Source organism: Plecotus auritus, assembly GCF_963455305.1.
Source record: "Plecotus auritus genome assembly, chromosome: 1".
NCBI classification, from domain to species: domain Eukaryota; kingdom Metazoa; phylum Chordata; class Mammalia; order Chiroptera; family Vespertilionidae; genus Plecotus; species Plecotus auritus.
Genome location: NC_137770.1, coordinates 78,484,233 through 78,507,914, shown reverse-complemented (window position 1 = coordinate 78,507,914; position 23,682 = coordinate 78,484,233). Strand labels below are relative to the sequence as shown.

At 43.1% G+C, this 23,682-nt stretch overlaps 1 protein-coding gene across 1 annotated transcript; it reads right to left on the bottom strand.

The window, feature by feature from the left end:
- Positions 1-18,278: 18,278 nt before the first annotated feature.
- GJD2 (gap junction protein delta 2) lies at positions 18,279-20,988 on the bottom strand. The gene is made up of 2 exons (XM_080686550.1): positions 20,862-20,988; positions 18,279-19,872 (listed from the first exon to the last, which is right to left on the bottom strand). The coding sequence occupies exons 1-2, from the start codon at positions 20,930-20,932 to the stop codon at positions 18,978-18,980; spliced, it is 966 nt and encodes a 321-aa protein (XP_080542676.1). The 5' UTR covers positions 20,933-20,988; the 3' UTR covers positions 18,279-18,977.
- Between the last annotated feature and the right edge of the window lie 2,694 nt (positions 20,989-23,682).

Below are 23,682 nucleotides of genomic sequence, written 5' to 3'. Positions count from 1 at the left end.
TTCCAGGTGAAGAAAACACTGAAAATTAATTTTTAAAATAATCAAGAATATTTCACTTGTTTCCTCCTGACACTGTTCATTTGCTTCATGGTAATTGATGGTAGAAAAAGATAGCACCTTGTTACACCCCATCACATCAAGCTGAGTCACAAGTCTGTCATTTCACATTTTCAGTTCAACTTAAAGAATTATCTATCAACAAATTGAGCAGTTTCTAAATTGACTGTTTTTACACAATGCCTAGAACCCAGAAGTAGAGTATTTTTTGAAGTGACAATAGCTTGGAAGCAATAGAGATATCCATCATTAGGAGAGTGGTTAAGTAAATATTAGAATAAACACATAATGGAATACTATGCAGCCTTTGACAAAAATGTACTGGTATGAAGCCATCTCAATGTTATTTTGTTAAATGAAAAAGATATAGTGAAAATAATATGCAGAGTACCATGAAAAAAAGAATGCATATAACATCTCTTGTCTCTGGGGAAAGTGACTGGGGATGGAGTGGGAAAAATAATATAAAACCTTTAAATTTTGTGTCATATGTTTGTACTATTTATGAGATAGATAAAATAGATTAGATAGATAGATATGGATAGGCAGGTAGACAGACCCGCATTTTAACAATCATGTGCTCTGTGATACAGTGTGATCTGGCATATTTCACTCCTAAATCTTCTTCTCTTAATATCATAGATGCCAAGGAGAAAGAAATATTAGTGATCATAATCTATATCATAGTTAGAAGACTAAATTCATATGTTGGGCCAATTTACCAGAATGTACACATAAGAGAAAGACATGGAAAAAATTTCCTACTTCTTCTGTCTTACCTCATTTCATTCAAACGCATTGTGACCAATATGTTTGTGTATGTTTGTACATACATTTTGTTACATGAGTTTACAGATATATGCAAATGACCTGTTAGAAACGGTTCTTCTTTGAGACACCACCTATTTCAAACTACAGAAAGAACTTCCCTGTTCTGATCATTAGAATCAGTTGTTAAAGGGGATGAATATTGTTACTAATGTAGGTCATTTAAGAGGCTTATTCTGCACACTCCCCTTTCCTGGACCACCTGCTACAGGAGGCTTTGCTTTGCTGTGCCTGTCCTTTGTAATTCCTTCCCTCTGTCTAAATCACATTTCCCTTTGCCATTCTGCCCAGATGTTTGACAGGTGTTTAACGTTTAACTTCTGGAATCCCGCAACCAACAGCCACACATTCTTCCTTGTATGTAGTTTTCTGAGGCTCAGGAGCAAACTCTGTTTCTGAAAGTACAAACTGCTCTTTTATGTGCAAATCATGGCTTCCAGAGAAGAGCACATCAGTAGGGGCTTTGGCTGGCATTGATTCCTGAGGATAGGGAAGGGCTTCTGTCTGACTCTTCATTTCTGGCCCTTTATTACTAATGTCCTCACACCAAATACTTAGTTGTGATCATTGTAAAATGGGCTGTGGGATGCAATCACATCACGGGGGCTTTCGCCTTCAGTACTATGTGGACCATCTCTTGATTAATAGGCAGAATTAAAGACACTGAAAAAATTATTATGTTGCCATCTTTCAGAAACAGTTATTAGATTTCTTTCTTACAAGAAGTCCTGGCCTTGCATTTTCTTCCTTCAGTGGCCTGTCTGTGTGCAAAAGGACATTCACCCTTCATGAAACCCTGGCTTCTCCCACCAGTGCTATGCAACTATCTTTCCTAAAGAATAGTACCTTGGAGGTGAGGGTTGTACTGGCACTTCCCTGCAGCTGGGCCTTCAGTTTTCTACACTGTCTATAATTTTCTGTTATTCTTAAAGTGTGAGAAACTGACTTAATACAGTCTCTCTCCCATTAGAAATGGTTTACTTAGAGATCACTAAAGAATGGGTGAGACTAAAGCTCTGGCCTCCAGCATTGGTATTATATCACACTCTCCTCTTCCCCAAGTAGAAATCCTGGGAAAGGTCATTGGTTTGTCATGTCTCACACACTTTCTTTTTTTCTTTTTTTTAAACATATTTTATTGATATTTCACAGAGAGGAAGGGAGAGGGATAGAGAGCTAGAAACATCGATGAGAGAGAAACATCGATCAGCTGCCTCCTGCACACCCCCCACTGGGGATGTGCCCGCAACCAATGTACATGCCCTTGACTGGAATCGAACCCGGGACCTTTCAGTCCGCAGGCCGACGCTCTATCCACTTAGCCAAACCGGTTTCGGCTCTCACACACTTTCATACACATCTCATACGCTCCAGCTCCACTGGCCCTCTTGCTGTTCCCTCTGACTTGGGGCTTTGGCACCTGAAGGTCCACAAACCTGGAATATTCATCTCCCAGAGAGCCAGATGGCTCACTCCTTCACCTTTTTCAAGTCATTGTTCAAATTCACTTTCTTATTGTCCATCCTTTGTTATAGAGTTATAACCCTCAGCACATCCTAGCTCACTTTTCTGTTTATTTTTTCCCCCAAGATGCATCACCATATATGTTTTAATTTTTGCTGTTGTGTCAACCCTCCTGTAAGTTCCATGAGGGCAAGGATTTTTGTCTTTGTTCACTGCTATATACTCTTTGCCTGGTGCAGAGTAGGCACTCTGGAATAAAGGAATGAAGGAATAGTTGTAATTGTAGTTCTCCTACCCTTGTTTCTGTATGGGCTAACCCAAGACTTTACCATGAAGGCATCAAGATGAGTCAATTCAAAGGAACAGAAGCCAATACTTATCTATAAACTACTATGTTCTAAGAATTTTGCATTCAGACTCATCATTTAATCTGTCTAGCAATAGCACCACCACTTCACCCGACTATTTTTTTGAGACTGTTCTCCCTTCTTCTGGGAACTTCTCCCAGACAACTCCATCCATATGGCCATCAGGATAGCCTTCATGTTAACACAGAATGACCCCCAGATCCTGGCCTTCATTGTTGGAACAAAGACCTGCCCTGGATGCCGAAACCGGTTTGGCTCAGTGGATAGAGCGTCGGCCTGTGGATTGAAAGGTCCCGAGTTTGATTCTGGTCAAGGGCATGTACCTTGGTTGTGGGCACATCCCCAGTGGGAGGTGTGCAGGAGGCAGCTGATCGATGTTTCTCTCTCATCGATGTTTCTAGCTCTCTATCCCTCTCCCTTCCTCGCTGTAAAATATCAATAAGATATATATATATATATATATATATATATATATATATATATATATATATTTTTTTTTTTTTTTTAAAAAAAAAGACCTGCCCTGGAAAACCTGGAATCCAGACCAGGAGATCCAAACTCGGCCTGGTGGTGCTATTGAATTGAGAAAATGTAAACCTGGTAACTGTTTTTGGCAGCCACATTTCCAATTGTGCAGACTGGTGAGCAGAAATTGGTCTGTGGCAAAGGGAAGAGTAGAACAATCTTGCAGAGAGGCACAGAGACAGGAAACCAAGTGTGGTCCTGAGGCCCTTGGAGGCTCTGATTTCAATTTGCCCTTGAGAGTCAACTGCACCTTCGTCTTAGAATTTTGAAAAATCTTTGTCTTTATGATATATTCCCTCTATTTTTCTTAAACTAATAAAGATGATTTCTATCACTCATTAAGAAAAGTTGATTATCTCATTTAAAGCAGACTAATCTTACTGATGGGGTAACTAATCTTTCTCTGACTTTATAGATGAGGAAGTCTTGGAAAGGTTAGATGTCATGTCCAATTACTGTTGGAAAATGGCAGAGCTGGGATCTGATCTCAGGCCAGCCTGACTCCTGAGCTTGCATCGACTTCCATTCTGTGATTTGGTCAGGTCCAATCATCTTGAGGCTTTGTCTTTTCAATTTTTTTTTTATTATGGAGATTTTATACACATTGGTACATGATCCCCCATGTACCAATCAACAGCCTCAACCATTATCCACATTTACCAGTTTTGTTTCTTGATGGCCTTTTCAGCAGTTGGCCCTCAGAGAGAAAACAAAACTGTAGGATTGGAGGCCCTCGGTAGGGTCTATAGTACGACTGTGCAGTGATCCTCCACAAAGAACTACAGAAAAAGAAGAGGCATTGAACTCAAGGAACACAGCTGCTGAGAGCAGAGCGGTCAACAGTGCTGTTAGAAGCAGGTGGGTGGATTGAATCATCTGAGAGAGGTGGGGGGAAGGGGACTTTTGCAGCCCCAGTGGAAAATGCTAAATGTTGGAAGATTCTTTAAGAGTTAAAAGAAATGCAAAATGCAGCCCCCTCCCACCCACATGATTGTGATTACCTGGAAGGAATGCTGCTCAGATGTTACCATCTAAGATATGGTCTTGAGAGGCCTCAGTATCAGGGTTCATTTGTTTGACCTTGCTCAGGTTCCTCTCTGCTCCTGGTTAATGATTTACACGTGACACCTTGGTAACGGCTAAGGGACCCTCTCTCCCTGTTCTCTTTAAGAACAGGAGTAATCCTGAGCCTGGGGACAGTCCCATCATTCATGATTAGAGCAGCACCCAGGACATGGCTGGAGCTGACCGGAGCTTTGTTCAATGAGATGGCAGGTCCCCAGCTGACACTCTGCTGACAGCTGCTGTTTCCCTCCTCTCTCCCTCATGCCAGAAGGACATTTATGTAAGTGCCACTGGCTGGGTACTCAGTAAACCAGGATAAGAAAGGAAATGGCTGGACTCAGCAGGGCTGTGAAGTGCGTTTTCCACAATGAAGAAGCATAGCCCCAGAACTGCCACCATGAGCTCAAGTCACTCTCAGGAGATTCCTGTCCTGGAGGGTTCTCCTCCCAACCCCGGCTCTTTGTTGCCCATGACTTTATTCCTGGGATGGAGACACCTGCCAGCCCTAATTCCTATCTCACAGAGGAGATGTGAGAAGCAAATGAGATTGTGAATGGGTAGGCGTTTTGTTAACTGCAAAATGTCATATAATCGTAAAGGACTGTCATCTCCACTCCTCTTCTACATCAGACCTGGGGACTGGCTCCCACACCTAATCAGGCTGCTTTTCAGCTTCAAAGCCAGGCCTTTTTGCAGAGGAGGAAAGCTTCATTCAGGATATATTTCTGAATGACAGAGGTGCCTGAAAAGAATCCACCAATATTTATAACTCACATGACAAAATGTGTCAAACATATTTAGCAAGCTCCCCATGAATCCCTTGTGCTTAGCAACCAAAACAGAAAAAGCAACATATGGAATTTGTGGTTATTTGATACCAACTTAGTCGGAATGAACAAGCAAATTTGCACGTTTTTCCAAATGTGAACCTGATATAATTATTATTGCCTGTGTGTAGTGAGATAAATAATGTTCTTGCTACTTTAATTTGAGTATTATTTTTTTCAGAATGGAAATTTTAAGTCTGGAAAAGAGAACCATTGAATCTAGTATCCATGTACTATGATATCCCAACACACTTCTCTGTGCCCTGCCTTTTCCAATTCCATTTTGGAAAAGGTAGGGACTAGTGAACTTCATGGTTTCCTCAACTTCAAGGTTATCTTCTCCCTACTGGGCGTCTTGCATCATGCATCATGGCAGTAACAATTTTCTCCAGAGGAGAACATGCGGCCATTAACTCTACCTCAGGCAGCAAACCCTTTGGGTGATTCTGAATGGGAGGCAACCAGAAAATAAAAACACTTTTTCTGTCTAGTCAGTGTGGCTCAGTGGTTGAGTGTAGGCTTATGAACCATGTGGTCATGGTTCATTTTCCAGTCAGGACACATGCATGGGTTGCCAGCTCGATCCTCAGTGGGGGGCATGCAGGAGGCAGCCAATCAATGATTCTCATCATTGATGTTTCTATCTTCTATCTCTCTCTCCCTCTCCCTTCCTCTATGAAATCTTGGCTGGAGAGGAGATTTCAGTTCAACATAGAGAAGAACTTTCAAGCCGTCGGAGCTACAAAGAGATAGAGTGAGTTCTCTCCAAGGGAACCAGTTCCTCACCATCCGGAAGTGGACAGCTATTAGGAAAAGATACAGTAGAGGGAACTCAAACATCCAAGAAGAGGCTGGACTGGCTGTACAGAATGCCTGTGCCAACCCCAGGAGTCTGCAAGTCTACAAGACAGCTGAAGGATTCATAAAAAGTAGGAGCTCCCCTCTGCAGTATTGTTTGAGTGAAAGTAGAAATGCCTTACTTTGAAAATATCTTCTTTGACACCTGAAATTCCATCATCAATAATTTATTCCTTTGGCTCAAACATTTCTCTTTCCTCAGATTTTTTTTAAAAAAGAAGCAGCGCCGAAACCGGTTTGGCTCAGTGGACAGAGCGTCGGCCTGCGGACTGAAGGGTCCCAGGTTCGATTCCGGTCGGGGGCACATACCTTGGTTGCGGGCACATCCCCAGTAGGAGGTGTGCAGGAGGCAGCTGATCGATGTTTCTCTCTCATTGATGTTTCTAACTCTCTATCCCTCTCCCTTCCTCTCTGTAAAAAATCAATAAAAATATAATTAAAAAAAAAAGAAGCAGTAATGCAAAAACTTCATCCTTTGGTGAAAGAGCTTTCAAAGAGCTTCCCCTCCTCCTGAGAAAGAAAAGATGGAAACCCCATAAGATCATGAACAGGAGGAGGGAGAGGGAGGAAGGGAGGGAGGGAAGAAAGCAAAGGGAAGGAAGAAGGAAGAAAAGCCTATGAGAAATTTTTCCCACACCACAGGTTTTAGGGTCCAAGTCTGACAAGGGCTGAGATCTTTGGAATTTCTCAAAGATTTGTGGGGTATGTCCTCCTCAACATCCCAATCGCCTTGCAATTTCACCCGGCCAATTTTAGTAGAGAATCTACCTTCACAACTACTCAGTGTCTCCCCAATCTCCCCCTCACTTCACCCAGCTCCCGCCTCGAACACAAAGTTTTGGAATTCTAGAATCATCAATGGAGATAGTAAATTCAACCAAGAGTCTTACCCTCTTTAATTGTCAGTGACTTGAGTTCTTATCTCTGCCCTTCTACCTCCTTCTGCTCCCATAAGCCTATTATAAGATTCTGTGAAGACAAAATTAGCGAAAGGCTTTGTCATGAGATACACATCACTCTCCTCGTAGCAAACCACTCACCTTAGTTTTTCCACTGAGGTCTGTAAACTAGGTCTAAAAATACCTTCCTCGAAAGAACCCTAATGCTTGTGTCAGTCAGGGCCTGGGATAGAAATTGATGGAATATTTTATCTGAGTGTTTGAGAAGACTTTCATGATTAAACAATTGACAAAGGTCAAGCCACAGAAGACCAGATAGTGTTAAATACCATACTTACCTATAAAGGCAGTAAGTTAAAATTCTTGTGAAATTAAATCTATCATATTTAATCATTATAAATTGTATTTATGGAAAATTCATAAGTTGAAATTAAATCCCTCCTTTTTTTTTTTTTTTTACTATGCAGAGATAGGTATATTCCTTGTAGAATTTTCTACATGCAAATGCACATAGCCAAAAATTAGTTTATACCACACTTAGTACTCTATAACCTCTCTAAGCCTCTGCTTCCTCTTCTTTAAAATGGGCCCAAAGGTTGCCATGGTTACCAAATGCATTATTACAAAAAATTATTATTTATTCACTCAACAATACATGAATTCATCATAGTGTATGCCAGGCACTGTTCATAAGAGCTTCATACCCATTAATTAGATAAATGCATCCATTAGTGCCCAAGGAGTTCATGAATAAAATAAAATGGATGTAAGTTTCTCCTGATCCTCACCAAAAGCCAAGATCAGGGTCATGGATAATAAATAACAACAATATTTCAGATTTGTCTTTGGTTTTAGAATTTGTTCTATGTGCTTTGCACTGCCTCCAAAAAATTGTCTGTTTAATCATGTTCTTGTCTGGCCAAGGTTAAAATAAGTTTTTCTCTGCCCAGATAAGTCTCTGAAGAGAACAGACAGTCCCATGAAACGTAAAGCATTCAGTATTAGGAGAAGCAGCCCATTCTAGTAACTAGAGATTTAGAACAGGCTTTGGTTTCAACCCTGATTCTGTGCAGTTTGACATTAAAGAATAAGTGTCTCTAGACCTCATTTTCTCATCTGTAAGATGGGGCTATTTTCTATTCTTTCTTACAAGGATGCTGAGGGAGGAGCATTGGAGAATGTGAATGATAGCATCTTGTTGAACAATATAAAGGTCTACACAAATGGAAGCAGTTTAAATCTTGCACCAGAGCCAAATTATAAGTAAATAAAAAGGGATTTCCAACTCCTCCATCTCCTTTTCCTAACAACTCCCCCTTCAGCTAGGAGCTGAATGTCCTAGCTGACCAGTCTACCTTCTTTGGTGTCAATGCTGGGTTACACATGTGCTTCCTACACATCACCTGCTCATTCCATAAAATTGACCCTGGTAGTCATGACATTGGCCTGAGTCAAATTGTGGAATGAGAAAAAACTGATGTCCTTGCCCTGATCCCTCTTTCCATACCCTTTTCTCTTTATTTTCATGCAGAAAGGGCTCTGATTAACTCAACACGCCAATAGCCACATCCAATGACCTGGAGTTTCATTAATAGTAATAATTATTATAATAAATCAATAACACTTATTAAGCACTTAGTAGGTATCGGGCAATGTAAAGAGTTCTTGACAAATATAATCAAATTTAAAACAACCCAATGAGATAGATGGTTTTATTATTTTCATTTTACAGATTCTGAAACTGAGGTTTAGCAAGGTTAAGCAACTGCACAGATCACATGGCTATAAAGTGGGGAAGAGACAAGAAGCTAATTCAGTGTCTGACCCACATTTGAGGCTTGGTAAATACTAGTAGAATGAATACATAAAAATTAATCTGAGATGAGCCTGGGACATTATTATATTACTAGAGGCCCAGTGCATGAATTCGTGCATGGGTGGGGTCCCTCAGGATGGCCTGCGGGGATCAGGCTGAAACCCGCAGTCTAACGCCACTTGTAGCTCCAACCTGCTGCTCCCGCTCATCCCTGCCCCACTGCACCTGCTGTGGGCTCACGCCCAATCAGTCCCGATCTGGAGAGGCTCTCCCTGGCCACAGCAGCGTTCACCAGCTGTGAGCCCTGTGTCTGGAGCCCTCCCAAAGGGAGTGGCCTGCGGGATTGGGCTGAAACCATCTCTCCAACATCTGTTGAGGGGTCCCGGATTGCGAGAGGGCGCAGGCCAGGCTGAGGAACCCTACTGGTGCACGATCAGGGCTGGAGAGGGACCACGGGAGGGCTCCAGGGTGTGTCCAGCCCATCTCACTCGTCCCGATCAGCCAGACCTTAGCAGCAAGCTAACCTACTGGTCAGAGCATCTGCCCCCTGGTGGTCAGTGCACATCATAGTGAGGGGTTGAGCAGCTTTAGCACATCATTAGCATATTACATTTTGATTGGTTGAACAATCGACAGGTCACCGAATGACTGGACACTTAGCATATTAGGCTTGTATTATATAGGATGGGTGACTATTATTCTTACAGGGTAATTTGAGTCTAAAGCCTGTGCTTGTAAGTACCCTCCAGCTACCTGTCACTCTCCTGTTTTCCTCATTTAGTGCCTTTGATCCCAGAGAGCCCCCAAGTGCATGCTAGATGTGAAATCTACCCCCACACAGTATGGAGATAAGTGAAGTTAGAGTTTGCCTTCCAATTTTCTTAAGATATTTCTTTTTCTACCCACCACTCAATCACCTCCCTTCTTTCCTTATTCCTTAAAAAAAAATCATTACGTCATTGCATTTTCTCACCTAGGCAAGTCTTTTTAAGTATCAGCCACCCTAATTTCAACACCTTGGGACCCTAGGAGCACCAGAGAGAGGTGTGGTAAGGAGAACAAATATATCAAAGTGAGGAATAAATGCCTGCTGAGTTTATTAGCACCCAGGCTTAGAGAAGGAAAGGGCTATTTTTATCAAATGCACCTTTATTTAAATAGGATTCAGAGTAACTTGATAGAAAAGGTGTTCCTTTGGACATTTTTGTTCCTTCTAATAAGGACTGGTTATTTTATGTGTCCTTTCTAGCCTGGTTTTTATCCCCAATAAATATCATGAAAGTTTTTCCATTGATTCCCATATGAACTCTTCATCTCAGCCACTGGTCTTTGGGTTGTAGCCCAGTCATAGGCCTGACAGGAGGTATGTGGCTGAGGTGGAGTGCCTCCTCTGTGACCAGGACTTAGGGCTTTATGTCTTCCCTGTGATTCACCAGCAGGCTTCCAATCATATGATTCCTCTAGCCAAGGCTGGTTCCTGAGCCAGTGCATGAGCTGGCCTTCAGAATTTAAATACAGCCATTCATTGTCTCACTCACAACTTTGCCATGATTTGATGGATACTCCACGTGCTTCCCTGGCCTGGTGCATCATGCTCATCCACAACCTTTGGACCAAGATTTTGTCTCAGACTCAGAAGTTTCTGTACTGACATCTTGTTGTATTTAGAGAGTTAGCTCCCACCTTTCTCTCTCTACCTCTCTCTCTCTCTCTCTCTTTCTCTCTCCCACACACTCACTCACTCACTCACTCACTCACATACTTACTGATTGTTTTCAATAAAAGATAAAAATGAACTAAAAAAACCCTTTTTCCTTCACCCTTTATCTATCTAAATGTCCTACACAGGTATACACATCAAAAGACAGGCACAGTTAACACTGATTCTCTGAGTGACAAAATTCTTTTGTTGTGCTTTTCTCTGCCCTGAATATGTATCACTTTTGTAATCATGGAAAATAAATGCTGGTGTTTTGTTCTTTTTAAAGAAAAAGTTCCGCGTTTTATTTCCTCTCTCATTTCTATAATCACAGAAACCAGCTAAGGGAGAAGCACATGTCAGACCCAGCAGCCTCTCCCTCAGCCTCCACTGGGTCTGCTGTCCAGGTGAAAGCACTCTGTTCTAATTGCACTGAACAAATCACAGTTCCCAAGAGGACAAGACCGACATCCTTCCCTGAAAACGGACTTGACATGTTTCCTTGCAACCTCTTTAGAAGTATAGAAAACTGCTTTTTGAGAACATATTCATTTTCCTCCTAACTTTTCTAGAGATCTCACTTAGTAAGCTAAAGCTTAACGTTTGACCAGTCGAGAGGCCATGTAGAGTAGAAAGTGCACCAGACTATCCGCCAGAGAATTGGGTTTTGTCCCACCTGTGTTACAAAGTAACTGTGGCCAGGCTGGTGTGACTTAGTGGTTGAGCATCAACCCAGGAACCAGGAGGTCATGGGTTTGATTTCTGGTCAGAGCACATGCCCCTGTTGTGGGCTTGATCTGCAGTGCAGGAGGCAGCCAATCAATGATTCTCTCTCATCACTGATGTTTCTATCTCTTTCTCCTCTCCGTTCCTCTCTGAATTCAATATATGTGTGTGTGTGTGTGTGTGTGTGTGTGTGTGTGTGTATATATATATATATATATATATATATATATATATATATATATATATATTAGAGCAACTGTGGTTTTGGATGCATCACCAAACTGAGACTCTGAAATTCTGGTCCCCTAAGAAAAAGCAAGTACCACCATTCTGTACTCTGTCCACCTCATAGACAGAGGTTGCAAAGACCAAATATGATAATACATGGGGAAGAGGTAAGAAAAAGAATATTTTCAGGTGTTTGCTATCATAATCATGATTGTTATTATGATCATTATTATTCTTATTGCCGCTCTTACAACTGAAGAAACTAGTAGATGACATTGTAATTTGACTTTAGTTTCTTGAAAGGGAGAAAGACCATCCCTGATGACCAGATTACCAGGTTATCCTTGGTCTACAGCATCAATTGTGTTTATATTCTTATGCACTTAATAAAAGACAAGACTTGCTTTCATGATGTCAGATGCATATACAGTAGTCTGCTGGCTTCTCTGGAGCAAGGCCCTAGATCTCTATTGCTCATGCTCTTTTCCATCTGCAATTGGCTGTCCCTCCCCTCACCTCTGCCTTTATTTTCTGTAAAGAAAGACCAGCCTCAAGCTGCTTCCTTTGGCTTTCTCCTACATGTCTTCTGTATCCTTAGTACCTAGCTCAGAGCTGAACATGTGTAAGTACTGTATTCAATGTATATAGTATTTATATATATATGATTTAACATCTGCACATTTTGGTTTTGTCTAAGAAATGGATATAAACATTCTTAGCACTTTCTTTCCAGGGATGTTTGGAGGGTTATAGAAGAAACATTAACACACATTTCCTATCATTCATACCAATAATTCAAATCTTTAGATTATTTAGATTTCATATAAAATGACTTCAGGAATTTTCCTTTTATTATCTTTGGGAAACCAAAAATATGGATGGAAGAAAATAGAAAATTAGGCAAAAAGGAAAAATTTCTTTGGAGAAGTCAATCATTTGCAAAAAAGTGTAGCCCCTACCTGGACACAGGTACAACAGACAAAGTTCCCCAGATCAAACATCTCAGAAGTACCAAAATTCACCAATTCACTGTTTAGGTGCCCATATATTCTTACTGGCCAGAGTTGCCCACAAATACAGACATTTCAGTGCACACAGCAGCAATTTTCAAAAATATTTCCCTTTTAGGAGAGGGAGATGCAACAAAGCCTAATCGGTTCTAAGTGATTCTGAAATATTGTATCAATTTACAGCAGAAAGGTCATCCTGGTGAATAAACATGAGGATTCTGCTCAGTGTCTGGGATTTAGCAGACTAACTCCCACTCATGTTAATGTGGCCATGCTGCCAAATCCCCAACCATCACTCTGGATATTTGCTCCAATCCCATGCTGTTGAGATTGAAATGTGTTTTCCAAATCAAAGCTGATCTTGAGATGGAATCTCTGCATGGTTAGTGTGGCTGATGCCTGAGGCTCGCAAGGGCAGCATTAAGGAACTTTGTTGAAAAGTGTGTCTTCATATTGTCTACCCAATTCAGGGCATCTTCCTTTGCCTGGTGCACAATGTGGTCTGCTCACTTTACAAACTCACCTCCCACTCCTTCTCTCTGTGAGCTCCATGCAAAACAAAGCCCCCCATTTCTCCACACATACCCCAGGCTTCTCTGCTGGAGGTGAATGTTTCTTCTGGTCCCTACCTCCATCTCAATGCTACCTTGTTGGTGAAGTTTTTCTACACCAGTTATACCACCCTCAGCACACACATACACTTTGGATGTGATATCTCCTTCCTTCGAACTTAGAACATTTTGAGCCTTGAATATGGTACAGTTCACATCCTGCCTTCGGAAGTTGTCTTATTCCCCTCAGGTGAGTAGGGAGTGCATCATACTGGCCTTTGGATGTCCTTAAACATGCAGCCCAGGCCCTTGAACACTATCAGTGCTCAAGAAAGCACTGGATTGAATTGAGTGACTTCCTATTGCTTAATGTTTTTGGAGACTTTCAAGGAAGGGATTGGAATGGGAGAGTTAGGATATAATAATGGGTGATAGATCCTTTGTTAAGTTAAATACACATGTTTTATAGAGCATTGCTAGTCTTTGGGCTGAGAAAAAAAAAAGACTGGTCCATTTATCAGAACTCTATGCCACAGCTGCTGGAGACTTAGAACGCTGGCCTGGCTGAACTGTCGACCTGATTTCACAACAGCAAGTCAGGCATTGACACTTGGCACGGGCATCCCTCAGAAGCCTTTAGACTCTAGAGCAGGGGTGGGCAAACTTTTTGACTCGAGGGCCACAATGGGTTCTTAAACTGGACCGGAGGGCCGGAACAAAAGCATGGATGGAGGGTTTGTGTGAACTAATATAAATTCAAAGTAAAGGAGCGGAGGGGAGAGCAAGCGAACCGGATAGAACAGCCGGATCCGGCCCGCGGGCCGTAGTTTGCCCAAGGCTGCTCTAGAGTCTAGAGTTATGCCTACAAGCCCTCAAGACCCAAAGCTGACAATACTACATTTTAACCACAACCACTCATTTAGGTTTGGTTCAGCCAGGTGTGTTTAGCTAATATACATGCTATCTTGTGTGTAACAATCTCTACATAAACATAACCTTTGGAAAGTCACAGAGCTGGCTTGCCATGCCTAACTGAATACCAGAGCCCTGACCCAGATGAGATTGACAATTTACCTTTCACCTGCTCTTATTTTAATAGCTTTCCTGGAACCTGCAGGAGTTCTGGAGCTTCAAAGCAAAGGGTCGTCTCTGCTCACTGTTTCTCCTTTCCCACTCACTCACCAAACCTAGTGGATGCTTCCGAGGTTTCTATCTACCTTTTATCTAGCTGAATACTTACTAAAATTGAGTACCAATAACAGACTCTATTTCTTGAGATTCGATTTCCCTCAACTTTATGGCATCACCTTGCAACTTACCTTTGCTAGCCAGCTCTTTTCAACTTCCATGATGGGCTCCTCCTCTGGGCACTCCAGGTTTTGCCTTGGCCAGCTCCTCTCATTGCTATGGCCTCTGCCTCCACTTCTAAAGTCCTGAGGATCTGTTCTCATTACTAATTTCGCATGCGATGTAAACAGGCAGCTTTTTTTTTGTGACCGTTTCATACTTCCTTTTTTTTAACTCCTTTTCAAATTTCTCCTCCAAACATCTGATTCTCATAGTTTCATGCTAGTGTCTTCAAATCAGTTATTCTCAACCATGACTACACAGTCAAATCCCTAAGGAATGGAAAATAAAAAATATCCATACCAAAGAACTTATATGCATATATGCATAACCCATTGATGCAGACAATAGTACGGTGAAGGCCTGGGGCAGGGCTGGAGTGGTGTGGAGGGGTTCAATAGGGGAAAAAGAGGACATCTGTAATATTTTCAACAATAAAGATTAAATATATATATATACACACACACATATATATTGATGCCTAGACTACAGCCTCAGAGATTCTAATCTAGATATTCCAGAGTGGGCCAAAGGCATTAATATTTCTTAAATACACTACTATTGTCCCATTATTATTGACATAACTTTTATCTTTTTGTCTGAGAAGTAGCTTTGACAACCCTTCTCAAGAGCTGAGACTTAGGTATTATAATTATCTCTGGGGTCCCAGGGCCTGGGACATGGGCTCAATGGCTGTTTATTGTCTTAAGTACACAACTTGGTTTATTCAAGACAGATTCAGCTTATACCCATTGTTCTGGTGTTGCATTCAATTAATGATCCTGCCCCTTTCTTTCATTATCTAAAGTAGCTCATTTTGTACACTAAATTGTATAGCCTTCCCTAACCATAAGGGTACCTAAAGATTTGAAAATACTTAGTATTTGTATTTTTACAGAGGCACTAAGCCAGTCTGGAGGAGTGGACAGCCAAACTGATTTTAAGGGTGAAGAAAAACGTACCCAGCAAAAGGAGGTGATGGGGCAGATATTCCCTGCAGAAGAAATAGCATTAAAAAAAAAGCAGAGGTGAAAGAGAAATCATGTTCTTTCTGGTCCCTCCTAACCTCCCACACCCTCCATTCTAAGTCCAGTCCTTTTCCTCTGTCCCCAGAGCTAGAGAGTACAGCTGTTAGCTTTCATATTTTTGTTAACCTTTTGAATATCTGAGGACTAAAACATTACAAATTCTGTGCTTTCAGCTTTTCTTTTCCCAGGCTAAATAACTTCACTCTCCCCAGTCTATTCTTCAAGTTTTTAGATTTGATACCAACTATCTACATCAAAGTGTGCAGCCGTGTGCGCACATGCATGCATACACACACACACACACACACACACACACACGAATGCATGCATGCACACACAGGCCAGGGGCTGTAGTGCACCAAAAGGCTCTTAAATTTGAGAGAAGATATCAGGGCTGTCCGCTCACAAAGTACAGATTAAGGTCACATTCGTCACATAGCTATGTGAAGCATCAAATCATCAGTATATTTTCTTCATTAAATAGAAAGCAAAAGAATCACACTGATACACATCAGTCATTTTGAGGGGTGACACTATATGCCAAGAAGAAAGAGATCCACCCCACTAATATGGAATGTATTTCTACCAGGAAACACTATTATTCTTGTCATCGTACATCATGGCACCAATACAACAGCCCTTGTTTTCCACACAGATTCCTACTTCTTTCACACCGAAGCATATGCTAAGAGATCTCAAGCAACACTCTTCCTCCATCTCTGGGAGGTGTCTTAAAACATTTTTAGCTCACCAGACACAAAATAGAGGAGGATCTGTTTCTGTACTCAAGAATAATCTTTTTCAACTGCCTATTTATACTGCAGATGAAAACCTATAGGTTGAAATATTTTCATTCTAAAATTGGCATCTGCCTTGCTATAGTTAAAGGGTGCAAGAAGTGTGTTTGAAAAACAATCATCCAGGAAATTCCATAGTGCTTTTCAGTGTTCAGACCAAATGCTTACTAGAATTAGAAGGTGAGTAACATTAAAGAATTGAAAAAGAACATTAGCCCACTGAACTAAGCGGACCACATATAGACAGAAAATGCCAAAAATGAGAATGCATTGTGTGAGAATGCAATATCTTATAACATATTAGCAAAGGCTCAGTCTCCTTTGGAAGAACCCCAAAATAAATGATTAGATGTCTAGAACTGTGCTGTATAATAATACAGCAGCAACTAACCATATATGACTATTTAAATTAAGTAAAATTAGAAATTGAGTTCTTCAGTGACACTAGTCACATTTTAAGAACTCAATAGTCGCTGCCATATAGAGCAGCAAAGATAGTTTAAAATTTCCATCATTATACACAGTTGCATTGAACAGTGCTGGTCTAGAGGGTTCTGCTTGACTGTTGGATCAGCATCGTTTTACATATAAGAACTTCAAGAGATGATGGAGAGCACCACATGCCTGCCATATGTGACAATTCATGACTTCCCTAAGTATGGTGGAAAAGGAAAAAGATTTCACTCTTGGAATGAGCTACTGTGATATAGCATTTACATTTTATTACAAGAAACTAGATGCCCAGTGCATGAAATTTGTGGGGGGGGGGGGGGGGTTTCTCCTCAACCCAGCCTGCACTCTCTCCAATCCAGGATCCCTCTCACAATCCTGGGCCGCTAGCTCCTAATCACTCGCCTGCCTGCCTGCCTGGTCGCCCCTAACTGCCCCCCCCCCCCCCGCCAGCTTGATCACCCCTCACTGAATTTGTGTGCTGGCCTGATTGCCCCTAACTGCCACCCGTTGCCGGCCAGGTCACCTCCAATTGCCCCCTCCCTGCCAGCCTGGTTGCTCCTAACTGACACCCCCACCCCCGCCCCGCCAGCCTGGTCACCCCTTACTGCACCCTCTGCTGGCCTGGTCGCCCCACACAGCCTGCTTGTTCAGTTGTTTGGTCGTCCCTCACTAACCCCCCTGCCAGCCTGGTCATAGGCAGCCATCTTGTGAGGGTGTGAGGGTTAATGTGCATATTACCTCTTTATTATATAGGATAGCCTCAGGGGAAAAAAAACCACACACAGAAATCTTGGGCTAAAATTGAGGAGAGTTAGTAAATACTACTATTTGAATAACTCATCACACTCTTCTAAACATTCATAAAATGTACCAGGCTCTTCTCATTTGTGAGTGACTAATTGGACTTTATTGGTCATCCCTCAAATACTATTCATCCATCTCTCACTTCCTGCCCCCAGTGTTCTGCATTTTAAAATATGTAATAAAATATTTTGAACATATATTTAAATAAATAGAACCCCAAAACCAAAATAGAAAAATGCAGACTTCCCATTTTACCAAAAAAGGCAAGAACTTTATTTTAAACAAATCCTCAGTTGTGTGTTACACTGCATCCATATCTAAATAAAAATTATAATGATAATGCAAAGGAAACAGGACTCATAAAAGCACATTATCCAAATATTACTCTTGGCAATGCTTTAACTAAATACACAGTGGATATAAAAGGTATTGTATGGCACTTAAATAAATAAGAGCAAAGAAAGGGAAATATATTCACAGTCCAAAGCAATAGGTTTTTAAACCTTTGGTATATGTCTTAAGCATTCATAAACACATGTTAGCCGATAATATTTAGTTCCAGTGATTTTGTGGAGATTTCAAAAATAACTGATAAAATAACAAATAGGGGTTGATATGGGCTGATTAAGGTCTCTGGTGTGAGCACACAGGTAAATTCAAACAGTGGCAAAATGAAGTGCAGCTGTGTTGCACAACAAAACTATATTAGAAAATAAATGGAATACACCAGATAGAAATTCTGTGGCTCGAGTAGACACCTTTGATATTAACAAAAAAATATTTTTAATGCTATCCAAAGTCCACATACTGGAAGGCAGAAGTATCTCAAAGCTCATAAACACATGCCTAACAGTGCAACAACCATCTCACAGAAGTGTTATAGTTGCATATTGCAATTCCCTCCCTCCCACCCAAACCCTATCCCCAATAAAGAGCACCAGTGCAGTTTGAGCTAGAAAATTGGAAATATTGAGACATTCCTAAGGTTTTCATAATGACTAAGGGCCGTCATATGGAGCTCTAATGCAAACCTTTGTCATGACCATTCTCCAAAAAGCACCCCAAGTAATTCCCTCTAGCTTTCAGGTAAACCATATTAGGTCTACTGTAAGGCCAGATTAAAATAAAATAAAAAGCTGGCATGCTATCTTGGGTTGAGGAAAGGGGCATGCTGATGAGGGAGATACATGAAGAATGCCTCAAGGATGTTTGTCTTGCAGCCTAGGATGAAGGGATGTGTTGAGATAAGTCACAAATTTTGTACCAATGAAGTATTTGACTCACACCATTCACCAGGATACAGAGCTCAGCAGAGCCAAGTCATAGTTGGTAGCTGTACAAGTCCACTGTTATCAAGATCAGACTAGGCCATAAAGTAAAAAGATCCAAAAAAGGCCAACTCATCCATCTCATCACTCTACCCAATTGTCTCTGTGGAACCAGTGGTGTGATGTACTAATGATTCTTTCTCTCTTCTCCCATTGATGCAACATCTTCTCCTAACCAGCCTTTTCCTGTATCTCAATAGTGAGAGTCAAATAATTGAGGGCAGATATTAGCCACTCTCAAATAGTCATCTGCCTCAGGGCTACATGTCATCCCCTGGGCCTTCCCAAAACTTGCTCCTTCACACGTAGGCAGAATCACTGGACTGAGTCCTGCCAAAGTTGGGAACACTGACCCGGGGCAGGTCCTTGTTGCGGATCTCATAGACTGACTTTCTCTTGGCCTGGGCCCCTCGCACAGCCAGCTTGATCTTGCGCCATCCCAAGTGGTTGAGTTCAGCCAAGTTGAGCACAACACAGATGCCACTCACAGCAAACATGAACACCAGGAAGACGGTCTTCTCAGTAGGCCGGGACACATAACACTCCACCTCCTTGATGCAGGGGTAGCGGTCACACTCATACAACCCTGGGACACTGAAGCCATAGAGAAAGTATTGGCCTACCAGAAACCCAATCTCCAGGGCATTTCGGAACACCACTTGGATAATGTAGAAGCGGGAGATGCCTTCCTGCCTTCGGAGCTTGGATCGCGCTGCAGTGCGCAGCCCTGATGGGTGTGGGGTCAGCTCCTTAACCTCCAAACAATCTGGCTCCGTCTCCTTGCTGGTGTTCTCTGTGTTTTGCAGCACCCCATTGACGATGGCATTTTGCATCTTCTTATCTTCTCGTTTTCCACCACCACTGCCCACACCCCCAGTTCCTCCAGGACCACCCATGGACTCAGGGGGGTCTCTGTCCAGGGCTAGGAAGACAGTAGAGTAGCGGCGTTCTCGCTGCTTGGCGGACTGGTGCACAGAATAGGTGATGAAGCAGAGACTGGGGGTACACACCATTATGATCTGGAAGACCCAGTAACGTATGTGGGAGATGGGGAAGGCGCGGTCATAGCAGGCCTGGTTACAGCCAGGCTGCAGGGTGTTGCACACAAACATGGTCTGCTCGTCATCGTACACTGTCTCCCCCACAATGGCCACAATGAGGATCCGGAAGATCACCACCACAGTCAACAGGATCCTGAGCAGGGGAGAGGGAGGGAGAGAGGTTCTCATGGGCTGAGTCACTGACTTAGGGAACCCCCCCGCCCCTCCTCCCTTCCCTGCTCTGTTGTTTATAGAGGTCCTTTGACTGAGGAGCTGTCCATCCCTGCATGGTACTGAACTGGAGATCTTAGGAAACCTGTGTTTCTTCCCTTTCTGTTGGGTGCTGGGAGCACTTCATATTACAGGGATCTCAGATACATAGTTCTCTGTACATTGGACATGGCACATCTGCCACAGATAGGTTTCTGTATATGTGGAATGTACAGAGGCACAAAACACTCCTTCCCTCTGGATATGGCAAAGGCACACGGAATATCTGAACAGAATACATTTCAAAACCTACACAGAGTGTGTATATAAGTACTCCAACTGGATTGGATGTTTATCTTCAATATGAATATTGAACTTAATGCTTTACATAAACAGATAGCTATGAATATATATATATATATATATATATATATATATATATATATATATATATAACAAAATTGGGTGTGTGCGTTTCTGACACAGTAAGTTTTAACAGCCAAATCGGTTTAGCTTAATAAAAATTTGTTGGGGAAAGATACATCTGCTCTGAAGAGCAAATCCATCTTCCCATTTGTCCTTTTCTGTCCAAATACAATCCTGCCTTCCTTATAGATTCTATTTAGGGAACCGGATGGAGACTAGCTGGACTCCCGAGAGTGGGGGGACCATGACAGCCAAAAACTCCTTTTCCGTTGGGAGAAGAGTGAACCCCCAGTGTTGCTTCATAAGGAGGGGATGGGGCGCTGAGCAGGAGCAGCTGAAGGAGGGGGCATCGCTGGGCATCGGGTAATCTCTCAATGCGGGAACACAGACGCATGGGCTGAGGACGATGGGAAGGGTCAGGGGATGGGCTGGGGGGCTGTTGGGGCTCAGTCTGGATGTGAGAAGGGACTCCCGGGGGCCGCCCGACAGCCGGCTCGGCGCCCTTACCTCCCGATCATAGTGGAGTGCTGCTGCACCGCGGCTTCCAGCAGCCTCTCCAAGATGGTCCATTCCCCCATCGCTGTGCATCCGGAGGCAGCAGACAAAGAGTGGGCAGCACCGGGCACCTTCCTGCTCCTGGCCCCACCCCGGGCCGCACGTCCCCGCTGGGAGCGAATTGCCCCGCAATTAAAGAAGCAAACAATTTTTTTAAAAAAAAATCCACGAACCTCCTCTCCCGTTTATTGTACTTAAAAGAGAAAAATGGGGAAAGAAATTCAAGCGCACCCCGACTGATGGGGCAGCTGGCGCTGTCCAGAGAGCCGGCACGACCTCCCGCGCCGTCCGGAGGGTTAGGTTTTGAGCCCACCGTGCCCGGGAGAGGGGCGGGGCTGGGTGGCAGCGTGCAGCTCCTCCAACTCTCGCGCCCTCTGGAGAGGTCTCTGGGCGCCACTCACCCCCGGGGCTGGGGGCCGGGGGCCGGGAAAGGGTCCGGGCACCAGCCCCGTGCCTGGCACTTCAGTCGGCACTGAGCGCTCCCGCGCTGCCACCTGCGAGGCCGGGGCGGAGCGCGCAGAGCAGGCTGCAGGGCTGGGAATCCGCGGCCGCCGCCTCTAATCCGCCCTTAAGTAGTCTCCGCCTGCGTCACGCCAGGTCGGTGGAGGGGAGCAGAGCGCGGCGTGCGGCTGTCATTGCGCGCTGAAGCCCGAGGGGCAGGGGACGCGCGGGGGCAGAGGGGGCAAGAGTCCTGCGGACCTGGGGGCGGGGAGTGGGGCGACTCCGAAACACAGGATCGCACCGCCCCTCGGGGCTTCTCCTGCGCCCAGGTAACCTCACCTGACCGTCGGCCCCCTGCAGGAGGAGGCGGAGCCGGGAGCAGACCCGTGGGTGAGTGGAGAGGGACCGAAGTAGGTAGTTTAGCTTCTCGCTATGTACAAACCTCATCTTTCGCTTTTTTGTCTTCTAGGAGGCAACAGAAATTCCCTCTCTAAAGAAAGATGGTGGTTGGGGAAGGAGAATGGGGACGACGGTAGGACATTTTTCAATCTCCCTTGAGAGGACTATGTGGCGCAGAATATGCCTGCGGTTTGATGCCTCTGTGGATCCGATGCAGGGGTGAGGGAAGCTTGATGACAATCCATTTAGGCTGAAGCTGAAACGCTAGTGTGAAGCTGCCTCTGAGAATGGGGGTCTTGGCATAAGTCTGTAATTAGGTGCCTTGCATGGGCCAATGGGTGGTCATGATTAAAGGTCTCTGCTGTTTTCTTTTTCATTTATTTATTTATTTATTTATTTATTTATTTATTTGTTTATTTATTTACTAAGGGGTGAAGGGGGTACTTCTCAGGTAAACTGTGGTGGAATCTGAACTTACGGAGGCCCAGTACTCCACTAGCAGACACAGCCTCTCACAATCCTCACCCAAACTCCTCTCTCCCTAGCCTGCCTGCCTTGGCTTTCTCCCCTCCGCCAGAAGGTCCTGGTTTCTGTTTTTAAATTTACATTTTTGTTGCGAGTTCTGTCTGGAGCAACTGCTTAATTGGTCTCTAGAAAATGGAAACAATCACACCAGGCTGCTAATGAGCTTGAGGTCAGTATTAGGAGACACAGTAGTTGGGAATATTCCATGTACCAAATGGGTAAGTAGTTGTAAAAATACAACTGTGAAAGCGTTGCTCACTCATTCTAGGCATCTGATGAAGTCTTAATTGTCCACAGTGATCATAGCACTTAGCAGTACTACATAAACCACAGAACCATGAGCCTTCAGTTCAAGAGCAACCAAGCTGGTGGCGGGGACAGGGAAGATGGGCACATGGCTTGAGCTTGAATCTACTAACAATGCACGTCTGCATAAAGTTCAGAGTTCAAAGGAACAACCCAAGCTTTGGTGTAAGCGGGATCAGTAAGATCTCTCCTAGGCCTGACACCTTTACCCCCAAGGAAGCAGCTTTTCACTGCAAAGAAGTAAGAGTCCACTAAAAGTGGAGAAAGGTATAGGGTGTAAATGGAACATGAGGGCTAAAGCAGGCACTTTTTACTTCCTGCAGGGCAGGGAGGAGGTGCAAAAATGGAGATGGATGATTGCTCTGGCCTGTGTTGTTCAGTGGTTAGAGCTTCAGCCTGTTCAACAAAGGAGATGGATAATCGACTGTCCAATCATCTTCCAAATGGAATGGTGATTCCCCCAACTCAGACTTGGTATGTTTTCTCAGGCTCCCCCCCTGTTCCCTTAGGCTCTGCCTCCCTATATTCCCGCGTTTGCTGGCAGACACTTTTGGAATAAATGATCTTAGACAGGGAGTGAATGAATGAGTGAGAAAGTCCCACGGGAAATCCAACATTTTTAAATGTCTGAAAATAGGCTACACAACTCAAAATCATGATGTTCTACGCATGTGGCTTTTCCAGATTCTTAAAGATGATATCCTAAGACCATAAATTGCAGCAGATACATTTCAAATATTCTTACGATGCCATTTTCAAGCACTAGGCTATGACTACATTGTTAATTATTAGTTTATTATTATGAATTATACTTTAATATTTCATACAGATTCAACATATGAACACATGTATACATAATGCATGTGTATAAACACACAAAAGTACCTATACACCTAAACACACAAAAGAACTTATATTTGAAAAGACTCAACTCTTAAGTTTGGTACCCTGTTTTTAGATTAAAACCTATTATCCCCACCACACTTTGAAAACAATTAACTGTTTTTATTTTTATTTATTTAAAAATATTTTTATTGATTTCAGAGAGGAAGGGGGAGAGAAATAAACATCAATGATGAGAGAGGATCATTGACTGGCTGTC